Source organism: Dipodomys spectabilis, unplaced genomic scaffold (assembly GCF_019054845.1).
Source record: "Dipodomys spectabilis isolate Male_0828 unplaced genomic scaffold, ASM1905484v1 ptg000023l, whole genome shotgun sequence".
Lineage (NCBI taxonomy): Eukaryota > Metazoa > Chordata > Mammalia > Rodentia > Heteromyidae > Dipodomys > Dipodomys spectabilis.
The window spans coordinates 4663253-4679777 of NW_024870700.1; the positions used below are offsets into that span (position 1 = coordinate 4663253).

General features: G+C 42.3%; 1 protein-coding gene across 1 annotated transcript; it reads right to left on the reverse strand.

Moving 5' to 3' along the window:
* Nucleotides 1-3501: 3501 nt before the first annotated feature.
* Pate1 (prostate and testis expressed 1) lies at nucleotides 3502-5955 on the reverse strand. Its single transcript, XM_042674867.1, has 3 exons — nucleotides 5904-5955; nucleotides 4596-4718; nucleotides 3502-3635 (listed from the first exon to the last, which is right to left on the reverse strand). Exons 1-3 carry the CDS (start codon nucleotides 5953-5955, stop codon nucleotides 3502-3504), a joined length of 309 nt encoding a protein of 102 aa, XP_042530801.1.
* Between the last annotated feature and the right edge of the window lie 10570 nt (nucleotides 5956-16525).

Below are 16525 nucleotides of genomic sequence, written 5' to 3' on the forward strand. Positions count from 1 at the left end.
TCACTTTTAGTCTAATATAGATACAGGGGAAAATATGTGGTACATTTACATACGTACATACACAAATGTGTATTTCCTTGCTCTGTCAGATGAAGGCCTACATACCACGACACCTATGATTGTGAGCACCACAGCCCCTACACATTGGTTTCTCAGACCCTTCTGTAAAAGAAGACATTGGAGGTCCGTGGATGACAGGCTAACTTTAGGAGTAGAACAGGAAATATAAAAGTTGACTCTGAAAACACAGTGGAGACAAATTAAAGGGACACAGGAACAAACTGAGAAATTTATCCATGTCCCCAAACTGAAATAACGCAATAAATGTACCTAAAGAATCAAGTGAATGCCCATGAGTTTTTGAGTACCATGATAAAACAAGGTAATTTTTCAAATGACTAAATAGGCAACATGGACAAAACTCTCCTGCAGAAAAGTTACAGATAATTAACCATCAACAAGATATAACTTGAGTCCTTTATTTGTGGGGTGTGCACAGCGACTGTTCACTTTTTTGTGGTTGTTGGTCATGGGGCTTGAACTCTGGGCCTGGGCATTCTCCCTCAGCAATTCAACTCAAGGCGAGTGCTCTACCACTTGAGCTACAGTGCCACTTCTGGTTTTCTGCTGGTTTATTGCAGATAAGAGTTTCACGGACTTTCCTGTCCGGGCCGGCTTTGAATTGTGATCCTCGGATCTTGGCCTCCCGTGTAGCTAGGATTATAGGCATGAGCCACCAGTGCCCAGCAACTGTTGACTTCTAAATGTATAGTATAGAAAGTTGGTGAGGGGGAGGAAAGGAAATAGGGTAGCACTGTAGTAGCAAGATCTGACAAACTCTACCTTAGCCAGAATATCAATGTTGAGTGGTGAGTTGCAAGATAAACTATGTTGGCAATTGCCTTGATATGATTTGAAGAAAATGATTTTTTGTCCTTTCAGCCTTTCTCTCAATAGCAAATGACTCCAGTGTAGCATAATAATGCTATCAGAAAAAGACGGATTATGTAATAAATATTCCTCAAACAGTCAAGAATGGAATCTCTGAGAAATTATGATAGTCTCAAGGAGCCCAAAGAAATTTAATAACTCAGTGTAATGTCATCTCCCACACAGAAAAAGGATATTAAGTGACATGCACTTGTCATCCCAACTACATCAGGAAGCCTTAAAACCAGCAGATCCCATTAAGTAAGGAAGTAGGACCAAATATAAGAAGTGCAAAACAGGGCTGGAGCCATGGCTCAGCAGTGAAGCAAATGTCTAACAAGCACAAAGTCCTGAGTTCAACTCCTAGTACCACCAATCAATAAACAATTCATGAAATGGTACATCAAAATGGGTGAAGGTAATATTTTGAATATATAAAGAATTACAGCTCAACATCCACAAAATAAACAAACCAAGTGAAAAATGGGCAAAGGACTTTGGTAGATCTTTCTCTAAAGAATATACACATGTATTCAATAAATACATGGAGAGGTATCATTCGGGAAATGTGCATTAAAATCCTAATGAGATACCACTGCACACACATTAGTATAGATACTATCAGAAAATAAAACAGCACAAACTAATGTGTTAGTAAAGACAGGGAAAAATCAAGACTTTTGTGTATTCCTGATTGGAGTGTAAAATATTGGAGCCTTTGTGGAATATGGCATAGCATTTCCTCAGAACTTTAAAAAGAGAATTAGCAGAGACTGGGAAGGTGGCTCAGTGGTAGAGTGCTTGCCTAACATGCATGAAGCCCTGGGTTCAATTCCTCAGTACCACATAAACAGAAAAGGCTGGAGGTGGTGCTATAGCTCACGTGGTAGAGTGCTAGCCTTGAGCAAAAAGAAGCTCAGGGACAGTGCTCAGGCCCTGAGTTCAAGCCCCAGGACTGGCAAAAAAATAGAATTAACATATGATCCAGGAGTTCAGTTTCTGTACACCTGAAAGAATGTGAAAATTGTAGTTGCCAGGGAGAGGAGAGGGAGGAGGGATGGAAAGAGTTTGCCAACGGGGTATAAAGTCACAGCCAGAGAAGAAACTGGCAATGTGGTTCAGAGGTATCACACCAGTCTAGCAAGTGTGAGGTCCTGGGTTCAAATCACCAGATTCTACCAAAAAATAAGATACCTAACCAACGTCATAGCCAGATAAGAAGACACATAGCATGCAGAGGCAGATTATAGTTGACAATATTGTGTTGTATAATCAAAAAAGTAGCTACAAGAGAGGGTTTTGCATGCTATTGTAAAGAAGGAAGAATAGTTAAGATGATAGAAAACCTAAGGATATTGACTTGATCACTATATTTATTAGTGTACCATTGTATTAGTGTACCAAAACATTGATCTGCATTTTGTTTTGTTTTGCTTTGTTTTTGGTGCCAATACTGCACTTGAACTCAGAGTCCCACGTTCTCACTTGGCTTTTTCCCTTCAAGGATAGCACTGTAACACTTGAACTACACCTACCTTTTCAGTTAACTGGAGATAAGAATCTAAAAAGCTAGCCCAAGCTGGCTTTGAACTAAGATCCTCAGCCTCTTGAATAGCTAGGATTACAGGTATGAGCCACTAGCACGCAGCTTAGCATATACTCTTGAGCTAGCAAATGATATATCTGTCTAGAAGGTAATCTAGACAGTCTAGAAGACAGAAAATCTTCCTTTGTACAAGTTCCTTTCTATATCCTAACCTTCTGTTAACTAGGTTTGGGGGAAATATTCACGAATAAAATCCAAAGCCAGGTGCTGGTAGCTCACTCACACCTGTAACCCTTGATGCTCAGCAGGCTGAGATCTGAGGATTACAGTTCACAGCCAGCCTAGAGCAGGAAAGGATATGAGACCCTTATTTCCAATTAACCAGCAAAAAGTCAGAAGCAAAGGTGTGGCCCAAGCGTAGAGTGCCATCTTTGAGCCTAAAACCTAAGAGACAGTTCCCAGGCCCTGAGTTCAAGCCCCTACTACCAGCACAAAAGCAAACAAACAACAATGAACAACAAACAAACAATGAATGAACTCCAAGAAGACTTGAATCATTTCTTTTCATAATGACATATTCTTTCATGTGAGATCAATATCCTCTGCTTTAATTAGCGTGATAGAAGGGACAATATGTTGGGGGTGGGAGGAGGAAAAGAAGAAAAAAAAAATCAAAATATCATGCCACAGAAGGGAAGAAGCAGAAAAGAGAGGAAGGAACTGTCTCTTTGAAATTGAATTACTTTCCCTCTTTTTCTGACAACTTGGCTAATAACATAAGTGAACAGCCTAGGTTTGTAATCATCTGTGGGATATATTGATCGTGTTCTCAAGGTTTCACTTTTCATTTATTTTATTTTACTTTCTGGAGTAAGACAGATACTCTAGAAGACGAGAGAGCTGCTTTCTTGACACGAGAAAGCTGGATCCATGTTTACCGCCCTCTTCAGTGTGTTTTTAGGAGGCTTTGTGGAGATGCTGAGATGTCACCCCAAATTTAGGGACCGCTGGAGACTCCACCATAGTTAAAGTTCGTCGTTGCACAAGTCATAGCCCCGACAGCACTTGAAGGTCACAAAATAGACACTCCACTTAATGTTTTGCACGTTGGCACAGTTCTTCAGGCAGCCCATGAAGCTTAGCCAGAGCGTACGATCCGCTGAATGAGGGAGGAGGAACAGATCAGCAAGCCTGGTTCTCAAGCTTCTGGAAAACCAATTCTCTTTAGCTCTCACCGAGAGCTGAAAACAACACTGTGAAGTTTAGGGTTTGAAGGGCTGGGAGATGTTGTAAAGAATACTGGGACTGTTTTACAGGTGGGGAAGTTAGGTGAGCAGCAATTTGGGGATTGCCAAAGATGGGTTTCTATAGAAGGAAGGGTTATACATGCCACGGGTGTGTGGAGCACAGAAGAGGAGAAACTAGAGAAATCACGAGCTCTAGTCTTGCCCTCGAGGGGCTATTTAACCAGTGTCTTCTGCGGGACACTGGTCCCACTATTTGTTTAGTCCTCTCTGAGGAAGTTGAGGCAGACACTGTAGCAGCTAGTTGTTCTTTTCTGGACAAACATTGTTTCTCTCCTTTCACCTCAGTTCAGTCTCTTCTGTTTTTTTTTTTTATTGGGCTTCTCAAATACCATTGCCTTAGCTACATACTCCAGTCTCTACTGATCACCTTCATCGTGTGTGTGTGTGTGTGTGTGTGTGTGTGTGTGTGTGTGTGTGTGTGTGTGTGCCAGTACTGGGGCTTGAACTCAGGGATTGAGCTCTATTCCTTAGCTTTTTTACTCAAGGCTGGTGTTCTACCATTGAGCTACAGATCCACTTTTGCTGATTAATTGAAGATAAGAGTATCACACAGACTTTCCTGCCCAGGCTGGCACCAAACCATGAGCCTCAAATCTCAGCCTCCTGAGTGACTAGGATGTCAAGAATGAGCCACCAGTGCCCCGCCATCTGCTTTTTTCATAAGGGCGCAGGATGAGGGCCAAAGATATCAGTCATCCTAGACATAAACCTGCTGGTAGTAGCCAGAGTCAACCTCTCCCCCCATTGCAGCGGCCCATGGGGCCTCTTGGATTCCCCCACCTTGTCTTTCTTTTTCCCACCCTACAACATACCTTTGTACAGTATCCCAATTGCACAGGCCTCTTCTGCTGTGGCTGTGCAGACTCCTCTTCCTCTAGAGCACTTTTCACCAGGGAACATAAGGTGACACATCCTACACTGAATAAGGTGCCTCTCTTGGACACAGAAAGAGGGAATAGAAGTGAATGGCATGACCATGAAAGGACCCATCCCCCCTTCCGATTCTGAACTTTGCATGGCGTTGCATGCTTTTACCATAAACTGTGAACGCTCTCCCCTATTGAAATGGGCTAAGGCAAGAGAGGGGCTGGAGTTTACGGTCTTAAGGGTTTTATCTTGAAAGGTGAGCAGGGAAAGAAAGGTCGAGGAGAAGGAATAGAAACCTCCATTGTGAGGTGGTTGGGTTGTGTGTACTCACCAGAAGCTGTGTGTACTCACCAGAATCATGTTTATCAATGGCTACTTGAACGTCTGTGCTGGCAAAGAAGAGGGAGGGAAAAGTCATCTGCAAATTTGTCTCAGATTTACCTCCTGCCCAGTGCTTCTGTCATTTCCCTCCTCGGGGCTTATTCTCTACTCAGCCTGGAACCAGAACAAGCCAAGGCTCGCTCTGTCTTTTCAAAGCTTAGTCACCCACTCAAGATGCTGTCCACCCCTTCTTTCTTTCTAGCTCTCTTCATCTTTGTAGAGCTCCTCAGACTCCCATCCCTGTAGGATGTAACACAGGCCAGAAGGAAGAGGAGAAAGGCACACTTAACAACTCAATTCTTTTCTTTCCAATTGACCTTCTGTAGTTGTTCTCACCTGGGACCTGACAAGGGAGACATTCATCTGAGACTCCTGATGGCTACACTTTAGTTTTGGATGGTTGGTGCCTGTAAAGCCAACATTCTACCTCCTCCTTCTTTCCTTCCCATCATAAACATACCCTGTCCGGTGGCTGTTAAGAGTTAGGCTCCTGTTACCCACCCTAAACCACCTTCCTCCCATTCTTGTTTTGCATCCATTTCTACTTACCTGAACTCTCTTTCTCTGCAAATGACCCAGACAGGACTGTTGAAATGACAAAAAAAAAGATACATCGTCTGAAGATCTCATTTTCCATCCCCCATAGCACAGCTTTTAGGGAAATCCTCTCAGTTGCTCTGTTTCCTACCGGTTTCCTCCTATAAAGGCCTTTCTTTAAAGTCAGGGACATTTCACACATTGTAGGTAAAAATCAGGGCACAGAGTTAACAGCTCACCATATCTGTGTTACCATAAAGGCTCTGAGCTATGGATTACTGACTCATTTCTAGATCCTGGACACTTCTGACCAGCCATCAATCCTTGGAACTCACCCCTAAAGCAGGAGAGCAAGGTAAGGAGGCTCAGCAGGAGGGACCTGCTCATTTTAGAGGAAAGAGGACCGGGTTAGGGCAGGAAAGTTCAAAATTACCTATTTATACACCTGCAGGCTGGGCTTCCACAGGAAGGGTTAGGGGTGGGGACACAGAAGATGTCCTTGAAAGGCATCTTCAGCTCCTAGAGAAATAAGTGATGCTGTCATTTCTCTTCTTGGCTACTTGGAGGAAGATAGGTGAGCTAGGAAAGTCCCAATGCTAACTTATTCCAGTCACGCCACTCAAGATTTTGGTTGTCAAGTTTTCTAATCTCGGCAGCAAAGCATACTGTGAGAAGACACAAGGATCAGCCAGAGCTGCATGCACAGTTCTAGAGTGATCTACACTAAGGTGCTCATTAAAAGCTAACAGAAGGGCTGGGAAGGTGGCTCAGTGGTAAAGCACTAGCCTTGAGCTGAAGAGCTAAGGGACAGCACCCAGGCCCAGAGTTCAAGCCCCACGACAGACAACAACAAAGAAAGAAAGGAAGGAAGGAAGGGAGGGAGGGAGGGAGGGAGGGAGGGAGGGAGGGAGGGAGAGAGAGAGAAAGAAAGAAAGAAAGAAAGAAAGAAAGAAAGAAAGAAAGAAAGAAAGAAAGAAAGAAAGAAAGAAAGAAAGAAAGAAAGAAAGAAAGAAAGAAAGAAAGAAAGAAAGAAAGAAAGAAAAGCTAAGAGAATACATGCATATACATAATTGGCTGGATGCTATTGGCTCAGGCCTGTAATCCTAGCTACTCAAGAGGCTGAGATCTGAGGATCCTAGTTCAAAGCTAGCCCAGGCAGCAAAGTTTGTGAGACTCTCATCTCTAATTAGCCACCAGAAAGCCAGAGGTGGCATTGTGGCTAAAAGTGGTAGAGCACCAGCCCTGAGCAATAAAGCTCAGAGACAGCACTCAGGCCCTGAGTTCAAGCCCCACAACCAACAAAACTAACAAACAATTCTTGGATGGAAACTCACCTTCTATTTATCATTATTTACAATGGATGTTCTTTTTACAGGGAATTCAGTAAAAACATACTGCTTGATTGATACCTGAAACACTTTCACATCATGACCTTTTTTGAATTGATTGAACAGACGGATGGAGAGTCATGATATCTCACTGTGGCAGATGTCCCAGTGATAAAGCAATGAAAAGAGAGGAAGAACAGCAGGTACTGTTCCAACGCACTACCTTAGATTCCAAAGCCAGTACAATGGGTCTTAATGACCCGGGAGGGAAGGAACAGTTCCTACTACACAGGATTTGAAGCCTGTTCAGATCAGATCAACTTTTCCTCCCCTCAGGCAAGTGAAGAGCACAGCTCCAAGTAGCACTGGAGGAAATCAGAGCTACCCTCTGTTGTTTTTTTATTTTTGGGTTGGTTGTAGAGCTTGAACTCAGGACCTGGGAGCCATCCCTGAGATCTTTTTGCTCAAGGCCAGTGCTCTACCACTTTGAGCCACAGCGCCATTCCTGTTTTCTGGTGGCTTATTGGAGATAAGAGTCTCACAGACTTTCCTGCCCAGGCTGGCTTTGAACTGGGATCCTCAGATCTCAGCCTCCTGGGTAGCTAGAATTATAGACATGAGCCACCAGTGCCCAGAGAGAGCTACTTTCTCGAAGGATATGAAAGACAGAGGAAGTATCCAGATGTTCCCATCTGACAAAGAGCATACAAGAAGTGCCTCTGGGGAGAATATGTAGACATTCACTTTGTCCACAGGTCCGTAGACAGCCCTTTCCTCTTGTGCTAAGGACAAGGGAATGTATCACAGTGACCAAGGAAGTCTGCCTAAGATTCATGGGTAATAAGTCCAATAACATCCATTGTTCCTATTACATCATATAGGTTAATAGAAATTTCCTGGATTTTCAATGTACTGTAACACAAATCAGAGAACTTCTCCTCTTTCTTCTTCTTCCTCCTCCTTTCTTCTTTCTTCTCTTCTTTTCTTCTTCTTTCTTCTTCCTCCTCCTCCTTTCTTCTTCTATCGTTAACTAGTGTAAAAAGGGGTTTCAACTCAACAGGTCTGTTTATGAGAACAATGTATCTTGATCAAGTCAGCCCTTCCATCGTTCTTACCCATCTCTCCCAGCCCCATCCGTCCCCTTAAGTTACCTGGCTCCATTTTTCACGTATATATATATATTGACTATTATGACTCTAATAGGCCACCTCTCCTCTCTTCATTCATTTGTCAAAGTCTTCCCTTTGACTTCTGCTCCCTACTTCCCCAAACATGTTTATGCTTCCTGGTATTCATTTTGGTAACTGATGTTAGTTTCAAAGTGTTGCACCATTGGAATTCTCCCCTGCACAAATCATATTTTAGTCAGTTTGTTTGTGTATAAATGCACTTATGTGGAAGTGAGAAAAACAAACAAACATGAGCCCTTTGGCACTCAGCCTGGCTTACTTCACTTAATATAATTTTTCTGAGATCTCTATCTAAGATGAACTTAGCTAAAGAGAAATTTAGTACCCTTCCAGTACTTTCCACGGTACATTCACCAGTAGGTGGAGGCCCCACCCTATGGGTGCTTCTCATCCACCGAGCACTGCCTGGTAGCGCAGAGCTATTATTTTATGTACTAGATATTTTATAATAGCTTCCTCCGGAATGTTAAAGTGATGCCTTTGTGTTCCAAAAGATTGTTCTGAAACTCTTACTTAAGCCATTTCTGTCTTGTTAGTTCCTTGGAGCAAACACAAATTTAGTTTAAAAAAATTATTTTGGTCAGTCGAGGGGCTTGAACTCTGGGCCTGGGCGCTGTCCCTCAGCTCTTCAGCTCAAGGCTAGTGCTCTACCACTTAAGCCACATCACCACTTCCAGTTTTCTGGTGGTTTATTGGAGATAAGAGTCCTGCCCAGGCTGGCTTTGACCTGCGATCCTCAGATCTCAGCCTCCTGAGTAGCTAGGATTATAAGCGTGAACCACCGGGCACCAGGTAGTAAAATATTCTTAAAAGGGTTAGATATGGAGACAAAAGATTTATCAGCAAAAGGCTAATCCAGTGTACAAAACTTAATCAATGAGATATGTCACATTAATAGAATAAAATACAATTAGATTGCATCGATAGGATAATAACTGCCACACAAATAGCCCAATAGGTACAGAGAAAAATATCTGAAGAAATTTAACTACTTTCCTTATAAAAATACTTAGCAAAGAAGTGACAGAAGAGAGTCTAGTTTGATTAAGGACATTGAGGAAGAACCGACTTTATAAATAAAAGGGAAGATTGAAATTTTTCCTCTGAGATCTAGACCTGGATGTAGATATATATTCTTTCCATTTCTATTCACTGTTGCACTGAAGTTTCTGGCAAGGGCAATCATATAAGGATAAGAAATTAGAGACATAAATTTTTTAAAGTAGGGGATAAAACTACCTATATGGAATACCTATATGGAATAAATATTTATTTAGAAGATCCTAAAGAACCTGTTAAAAGAAATTCTTTCCTACTCTCTTTCTCTGTCTCTGTCTCTTGTCTATTGTCTCTATCTGTCTGTCTGTCTCTGCCTCTCTCTAATATAAATAAACTTCCATATATATCTATACAATGGAATATTACTCAGCAATGTAAAAGAATGAAGTATTGATACATGTAACAACAGGTCTTAAGGGAAGGGTTAATATTGAATGAAAAGCATTCAATCTCAAATGAAAATGCAATTTATGATCCCATTTATGTACCACTCTTAGAATGACACAATCGTAGTGGTGACAAATGTTACCAGTGCTTAGCAGGCTCTAGAGTTAGGTGGAGAGTCTGCCTATAAATGGTGTAGCGTGAAAGAATTTCTTGGTGATAATGAATAGTTATATAACTTTTTCGGTATTTTACACAAACTGTGCATGTGGCAAAATTTCATAGTAATACACACCAAAAAACAAATACATGTCAAAACTAATGAGACTGAAAAAAGATCCTCAGTCATTAATACTGAGTCAATGTCTATTTTCTGGTTTAGAAAATTATTGAAGATGGTATCATGGGAAAGCCAGGTAAAAGATGCACAGAAGTCAGGCACCAGTGGCTCAGGATTGTAATACTGTCTACTCAAGAGGTTGAAGTCTGAAGATCATAGTTCAGATCTATCTCAGGCAGACAATCCATGAAACTCTCTTATTTTACTTTTTATTGTTATTATAAAGGCCATACACAGAGGAGTTACAGTTATATAAGTCAGATAAAGAGTACATTTTTCTTTGGACAATGTCACCCTTTTCCTCACTCTCTCCCAGTTTTTCCCTCCCATCCTCATCCACAAGTTGTATAGTTCATTTGAAATATAGTGTCTAGTGAGTACCACTGCTGCATTTGTTCACACTTTGTCCCTCTGTTTCAGTGTCCCCCTTACCCTCCCAAAGATAGATAAATGAACAAACAAGACAAAAAGAAAAAAATGAAGGAAAAAAATCTATTGCTTCCATTTCCTGGAATTCATTTCAATAAATATTACTTTATATGATCGGAGGTACATAGGCATTGTACCCTTGTGATCCTCCCCTAAGAATACCCTCCTTTGGTCTCACTGTGTGTGAGTCCTGTATAATATACCATGTTCCGGTGCATTTTAGATCTAGCTTCTGCAAATGAGAGAAAACACGTGCTCTTTGTCTCTCTGAGTGTGGCTTATCTCATTTCACATGATTTGTTCTAGGTCCGTCCATTTCCCTGCAAATGAAGTAAATTATTCTCTCTAATGCATCCATTTCCCTGCAAATGAAGTAAATTATTCTCTCTAATGGCTGGGTAAAATTCAATTGTGTATAGGTACCACATTTTTTTTTTTGATCCACTCATTTATTGTAGGGCATCTGGGCTGTTTCCACAACTTGGCTATTGTGAATAGTGCAGCAATGAACATGGATGTGCAAGTGTCTTTATATCCTGGCTTGTGATGTCCTGGGTAGATGCCCAGGAGTGATATGGCTGGGTCATAAGGAAGATTTATGTTTAGTTTTTTGAGGAACCTGTAGATTGCTGTCCAGAGTGGTTGTACTAGTTTACATTCCCACCAACACTGCAATAGGGTTCCTTTCCCTCACATCCCTGCCAACATTTGGTAGACTGTTCTTAATTACGTTGTTTTTCTCCCTGGAGAAGTTGTACAGGTTGTATTAGATTTATTCCTAGATATTGGGGCCATTGTTCCAGGAACAGGGTAGGATCCATTGCCTGGGGTCAGGGGAACAGAATACCCTGTCCCTGGGGCCTTAACTGGAGGTGGTTTTGATGATAAAAGTGCAGATGGGCAGCAGATGAAAGGGGAAAAGTTCATTCAGCTGAGAAGAGGGAACACGTGGCACTCACAAGCAGCTCAAACTCTTGGCAGCATTTGGAAGTAGATAGAGAAGACAGAAGAGAGCCTCAGAACATTTAGAAGCTAGAAATGCACTCAAGGAAGAAAACCAGCTCTGATAACTTCAGAGATTCAAGCATGTATCCAAATGATGAACATGGAAGGGTATGAAAGGTTGTATACAGAAGTATACATCCTCAGTTTCCTGAGCTTGTATATTTTCACATGCTGTGTAAGAAAGCTAGGATAGAGTCTAGGGCTTGTGTGTGCTAGGAAAGTGTTCTACCATAGCTTTATGTCTCCATAGGACCCTAGAAAGGGAGATTCTTATGAACTTTCCACATTCTCCTCCCCATTCCAGAAAAGTGACTCACCCAAACAGAAGTCTACATGCAGCTTCAAAGTCACCCTTACGAGAACTCTCAGTTTGGGTGCAACCAAAGTTCCAACTCTCCACAGGGTAATAGTTACTACGTTTCAGTATCATCATTCTAATAGGGATGTATTCACAGCATGCTACCATGCTGGCTTTACCGGGGTGCTATGGTTTGGGTATGGATTGAATGTGACCTTGGAAGACTCACTTACTGAAAGCTTGGTCACCCAAGTTGTGTCAAGGTGACAGAATCTCTAAGAAGTGAAAGGTGACCTAGCCACTCAGAAGACTGAGATCTAAGGATCACAGTCCGAAGCCAGCTCTGGCAGAAAAGTCTATGAGGCTCTTATTGTTAATTAGCTACCAAAAAGCTAAAAGTGGAGGCATGGCTCAAATGGCAGAGCACCAGCCTTGAGTGAAAAAGCTGAGTGAGAGCATGAGGCTTTGAGCTCAAGCCCCAGTGCCAGCACAGAAGTCAACTGCACAAAGCAACAACAGGAAGGTGTGCTTCCTGTGGCTCAAAGTAATAGAGTGCTAGCCTTGAGCAAAAACAGCTCAAGGACAGCGCCCAGGCCGAGTTCAAACTCCATGACTGACAAAAATGAATGAATGAATAAATAACTGGTAAAAGGGCTGGAAGTATAGTTCCAATGGTAAGAGTACCTGTGTAGCAAGTATGAAGCTGTGATCAGGTTCAAACCCCTGTGCAAGAAAGAAAGAAAGAAAGAAAGAAAGAAAGAAAGAAAGAAAGAAAGAAAGAAAGAAAGAAAGGAAGGAAGGAAGGAAGGAAGGAAGGAAGGAAGGAAGGAAGGAAGGAAGGAAGGAAGGAAGGAAGAAAGAAAGAAAGAAAGAAAGAAAGAAAGAAAGAAAGAAAGAAAGAAAGAAAGGAAGAAAGGAAGGAAAGGAAGGAAGGAAGGAAGGAAGGAAGGAAAGAAGAAAGAAAGAAAGAAAGAATATTGTCTCCATGTGTTTGCATATGTAACCTCCTATTTTTGTCTGGCTATCAGTGCCTAGTTTTATTTCATTGTGATCTGATAAAATACAAAAAGTTACTTTAATTTTTTAAATGTTCATTAAAATTTAACTTATGTCCAAAAATGTCAGCTATTTTGCAGAAAGTTCTTTGAACTTCCAGGAAGAATGTATCTTAATGACTGTTGGGTAGAATAGACTTTTTAATCCATTTGATCTAGAGGATCATTTAATTCTGAAGTTTCCTTGTTGATTTTCATCTGGATGATCTATCTGTCGAGAGTGGAGTATTGAAGTCACTCACTAACATTGTGTTGGTATCTATGATTTTATGTCCAATGGTATTATTTGTTTTATGAAATTGGATATGCCAATGCTTGGTATATAAATATGTTTTCTATTGTTATGAATCCTTCTCCTTGCCAATATGAATTGGCCTTTGATCCTATGACTAATGTTTATTTAAAGCCTATTTTTTCCAGGTGTGAGTTTAGCTACCCTAGTTGTTTTGGGCTCCATTTGCTTGGAATACATTTTTAACAGCCCTTCACTTTAAAACTGCATTTGTCTTTGCCAGTGAGGTGTATTTCTAGTAGGCAACAAACAGTTGCTAGTCTTATTTTTTTTAATCCAATGAATGTACCAGTCTGTGTCTTTTAACTGGATGATTTGGATCATTAAAATTCATTAAAATTATTGATGGGAATGTAATTCCTATCATTTGGGGCAATGTTTGATTCTTAAGTCTTATTTGCTTATCTACTCTTCTAGTGAAATTTATTCTTTCCTCTGTGTGTGTGTGTGTGTGTGTGTGTGTGTGTGTGTGCACGTGCGTGTGCATGAGTGTGCTGGTCCTGGGACTTGAACTCAGGACCTGCGCATTGTCCCTAAGCTTTTTTGCTCAAAGGTAGCATTCTACCAAATGAGCCACAGCTCCACTTCCAGCTTTTGGTGTGTTAGAGATTAGAGTATCTCGGGCCTTTCTGCCTGGGCTGGCTTCAAATGGGGATCCTCAGATCTCTTTCCTATTATTAATTAAGCCCTTGATTAGAGGCCCTGGGAGAGCTGTGGGCCAGGGAGAGAAAGCAGAACACCCACTCTCCTGTGGGTAAGAGGTAGGGCTTCTTAATACTAGCAGACTCACTTTACCATTCGCAGCTCAGAAGAACATTATTCACAGAACTGGAAACTAGGGAAGAAACTTCAGCTTCATCACCACCTGGCATCCAGGCCAGTGCACCATTGCTGAACCCTTCCTAGATCTCAACAGCTGCCTCATCGCTCCTTTCCACCTGTATGGACCGGCTCCTGTTCTTGATGCTCCCAGGAGTCCTCCTGGTTTTGTGTCAGCCACACATGGAAGGTGAGTTCTGTGGCTGAGAAGCAAAACTGGATTAGGACAATGGGATCTGGAAGAAATGTACCAGTTCAGAAGGACAGTGGGAGCGATGCTTGTGGAAGCCATGTCCCTGCGCCTCTAGCTGGCACACAGACGCTTTTTGCCACGGGAGCTCTTCCTGGGGACCCGTCTGTCTCATAATGACTCTGCCAAACTCCAGTTCTAGGCTCCAGAGCATTATCAGGAGGGTTCTTGATGAGAAAGGTAATGGAGAATAATGGGGGGGGGGGGCGGTCTAGAAATGGGTTTATAGGAGAATAGTAGGGCCATTTTCTCCAATTAAGGCCTGAATCTTGATTTTTTAAAAAAAAGCAGAAGAGAGATCATCAATCCTTGTCTCTATTGGACCCTCATTCTGCTCTCCTCCTTGCCCAGCCCTACAAGCAATGAAAAGTCCACATTGGCAGCCCCTTTAGAAATCACAGCTACAGGCCGAGCCCATAGAGAGAGGACAACGATTCCAAGAAGTCCTAAGAGTTCTAAAAACACAGTCCCCAGAAACCTGGGCTTGTTTGGGAGATATACCTAGAATAAATGGACTCCAGATGTCCCAGCAGTATGTCTAGGGATGCCTCTGTGGTCCAGGGTCCCAGCCTCCAGCCAAACACCTGTATCAGCAACTCTCGGTCAGCTTCCCACTGGCTGGTCTGCCCTGTTCTTACTCTATGCTCCTGACCTCATATCCAGATCCTCCGCAGCATTCCATCATGTGCACCTCCTGTGATGAATTTGTTAGAAAGGGCTGCAAAAAGAATCCAAGTCGCTGTGAAGCCAGACACCCTGACTTCGCATGCCAGTCTAAGGAGGTGTATATGCAGCATATGACTGGAGGTAAGGAGACCGGAAGAAGGGAGCGAAGGGAGATGGCCTAGGGAGAAAAACAGCACTGGATTTGAAATCAGAAGTTTGTCATCCCATGAGCTTTGGCATTCACTTAGCCAAATTCTCATCTGTATAACTATTTGGTTTTTACTTTTGAGTCCAGAACTCTTTTATTATTTGTATGTGTGCGTGCCAGCACTGATGTGTGAATTCAAAGCCTGGCATGTTTCCCTGGATTTTTTCACTCAAAGCTAGAGTGCTCTACCACTTGAGCCACACCTCCACATTCAGCTTTTTGCTGATTAATTGCAGACAAGAGTTTCATGGACTTTTCCTGTCTGAGCTGGCTTTGAACTTCAATCCTCAGACCTCAGCCTACTAAGTAGTTAGAATTACAAATATGAGTCACCAGCACCCAGCTTGTACATTTAAAAAAAAAAGTATTATTTAGCCCAGCGCTGGTGGCTCATGTCTGTAATCCTAGCTACTCAGGAGGCTGAGATCTGAGGATTGAGGTTCAAAGCCAGCCCAGACAGGAAAGTCTGTGAGACTCATATCTCCAATAAATCACCAGAAAACTGGAAGTGGCATTGTGGCTCAAGTGGTAGAGCACTTGCCTTGAGCTGAAGAGCTGAGGGACAGTGCCCAAGTCATTATTTTGATTGTATCAAGTTATGCAGGCACAATGTAACAAATGCACACCATACAATGTGGAATGATCAAATAGAATAGCTAGCATTTTCATGGACTTAAACATTAAAAAAGAAAAATTTGTGTGTCAGTTTGCCAGGCTTGAACTCAAGGCCTTACACTCTTGTTTGGCTTTTTCACTCAAGGTTAGGGATAAAAAAAAAAAGAATTTGGTTTTAGTAAGTACCCTCCAAATTCCTACCCACATTTGATATTCAATGGTTTAAGTCCTATATGCTATAAATGCATGTGTAGGGTACAGGGTGAGCTGCCTTCGGAGACCTGCTTTTGTGGAAGGGTTTTCAAGTCTCAAGCTCTTCTTCAGAGATTGAGAGGGGAGGGAAGGGAAGGGAAGGGAAGGGAAGGGAAGGGAAGGGAAGGGAAGGGAAGGGAAGGGAAAGGAAATGAAGGGAAGGGAAGGGAAGGGAAGGGGAGGGGAGGGAAGAGAAGGAAAGGGAAGAGGAGGGGAGGGGAGGAGAGGGGAGGGGAGGGGAGGGGAGGGAAGGAAAGGGCAGTTTAGACACTGTCTCTATTACTGATCTAATCTGAGGCCTCTCTCTTACTCCTCTACTCTACAGAATACGAGTACAAATATTCCATCCTGGGCTGCCCAGATAGATGTATGGAATATGTGCACATCTCTAGGTGGCAGAAAATTATCTTCAACTGCTGTCATGAAAACTACTGCAACAACTTGCCAATACAACCTACTGTCCAGAAAAATCCCTTCTGGTTAAAATATTTTCCCAACACTACCAATTGATTTGCAAGGCCTTCCTCTCGGCCACGTGCTACTCTTCTTACTTGGTAATCTCAAGATTTGGAAATGTCTTCACTCCCAACCTCTGCCTCCCTGCTGTCTCCTCTCCTGGAGAGGATCATTGAAATGCCATCTAAGCCTATATCAGATTCCAGAGTCTGGGTCTGCTGTTCTGGCTGGGAGCCAAACCCCTAGTCTAGACGAAAATGGGATGGATTAGGCTGTGCTGGCACATTTGTAAGACCACAAATGCTTTACAA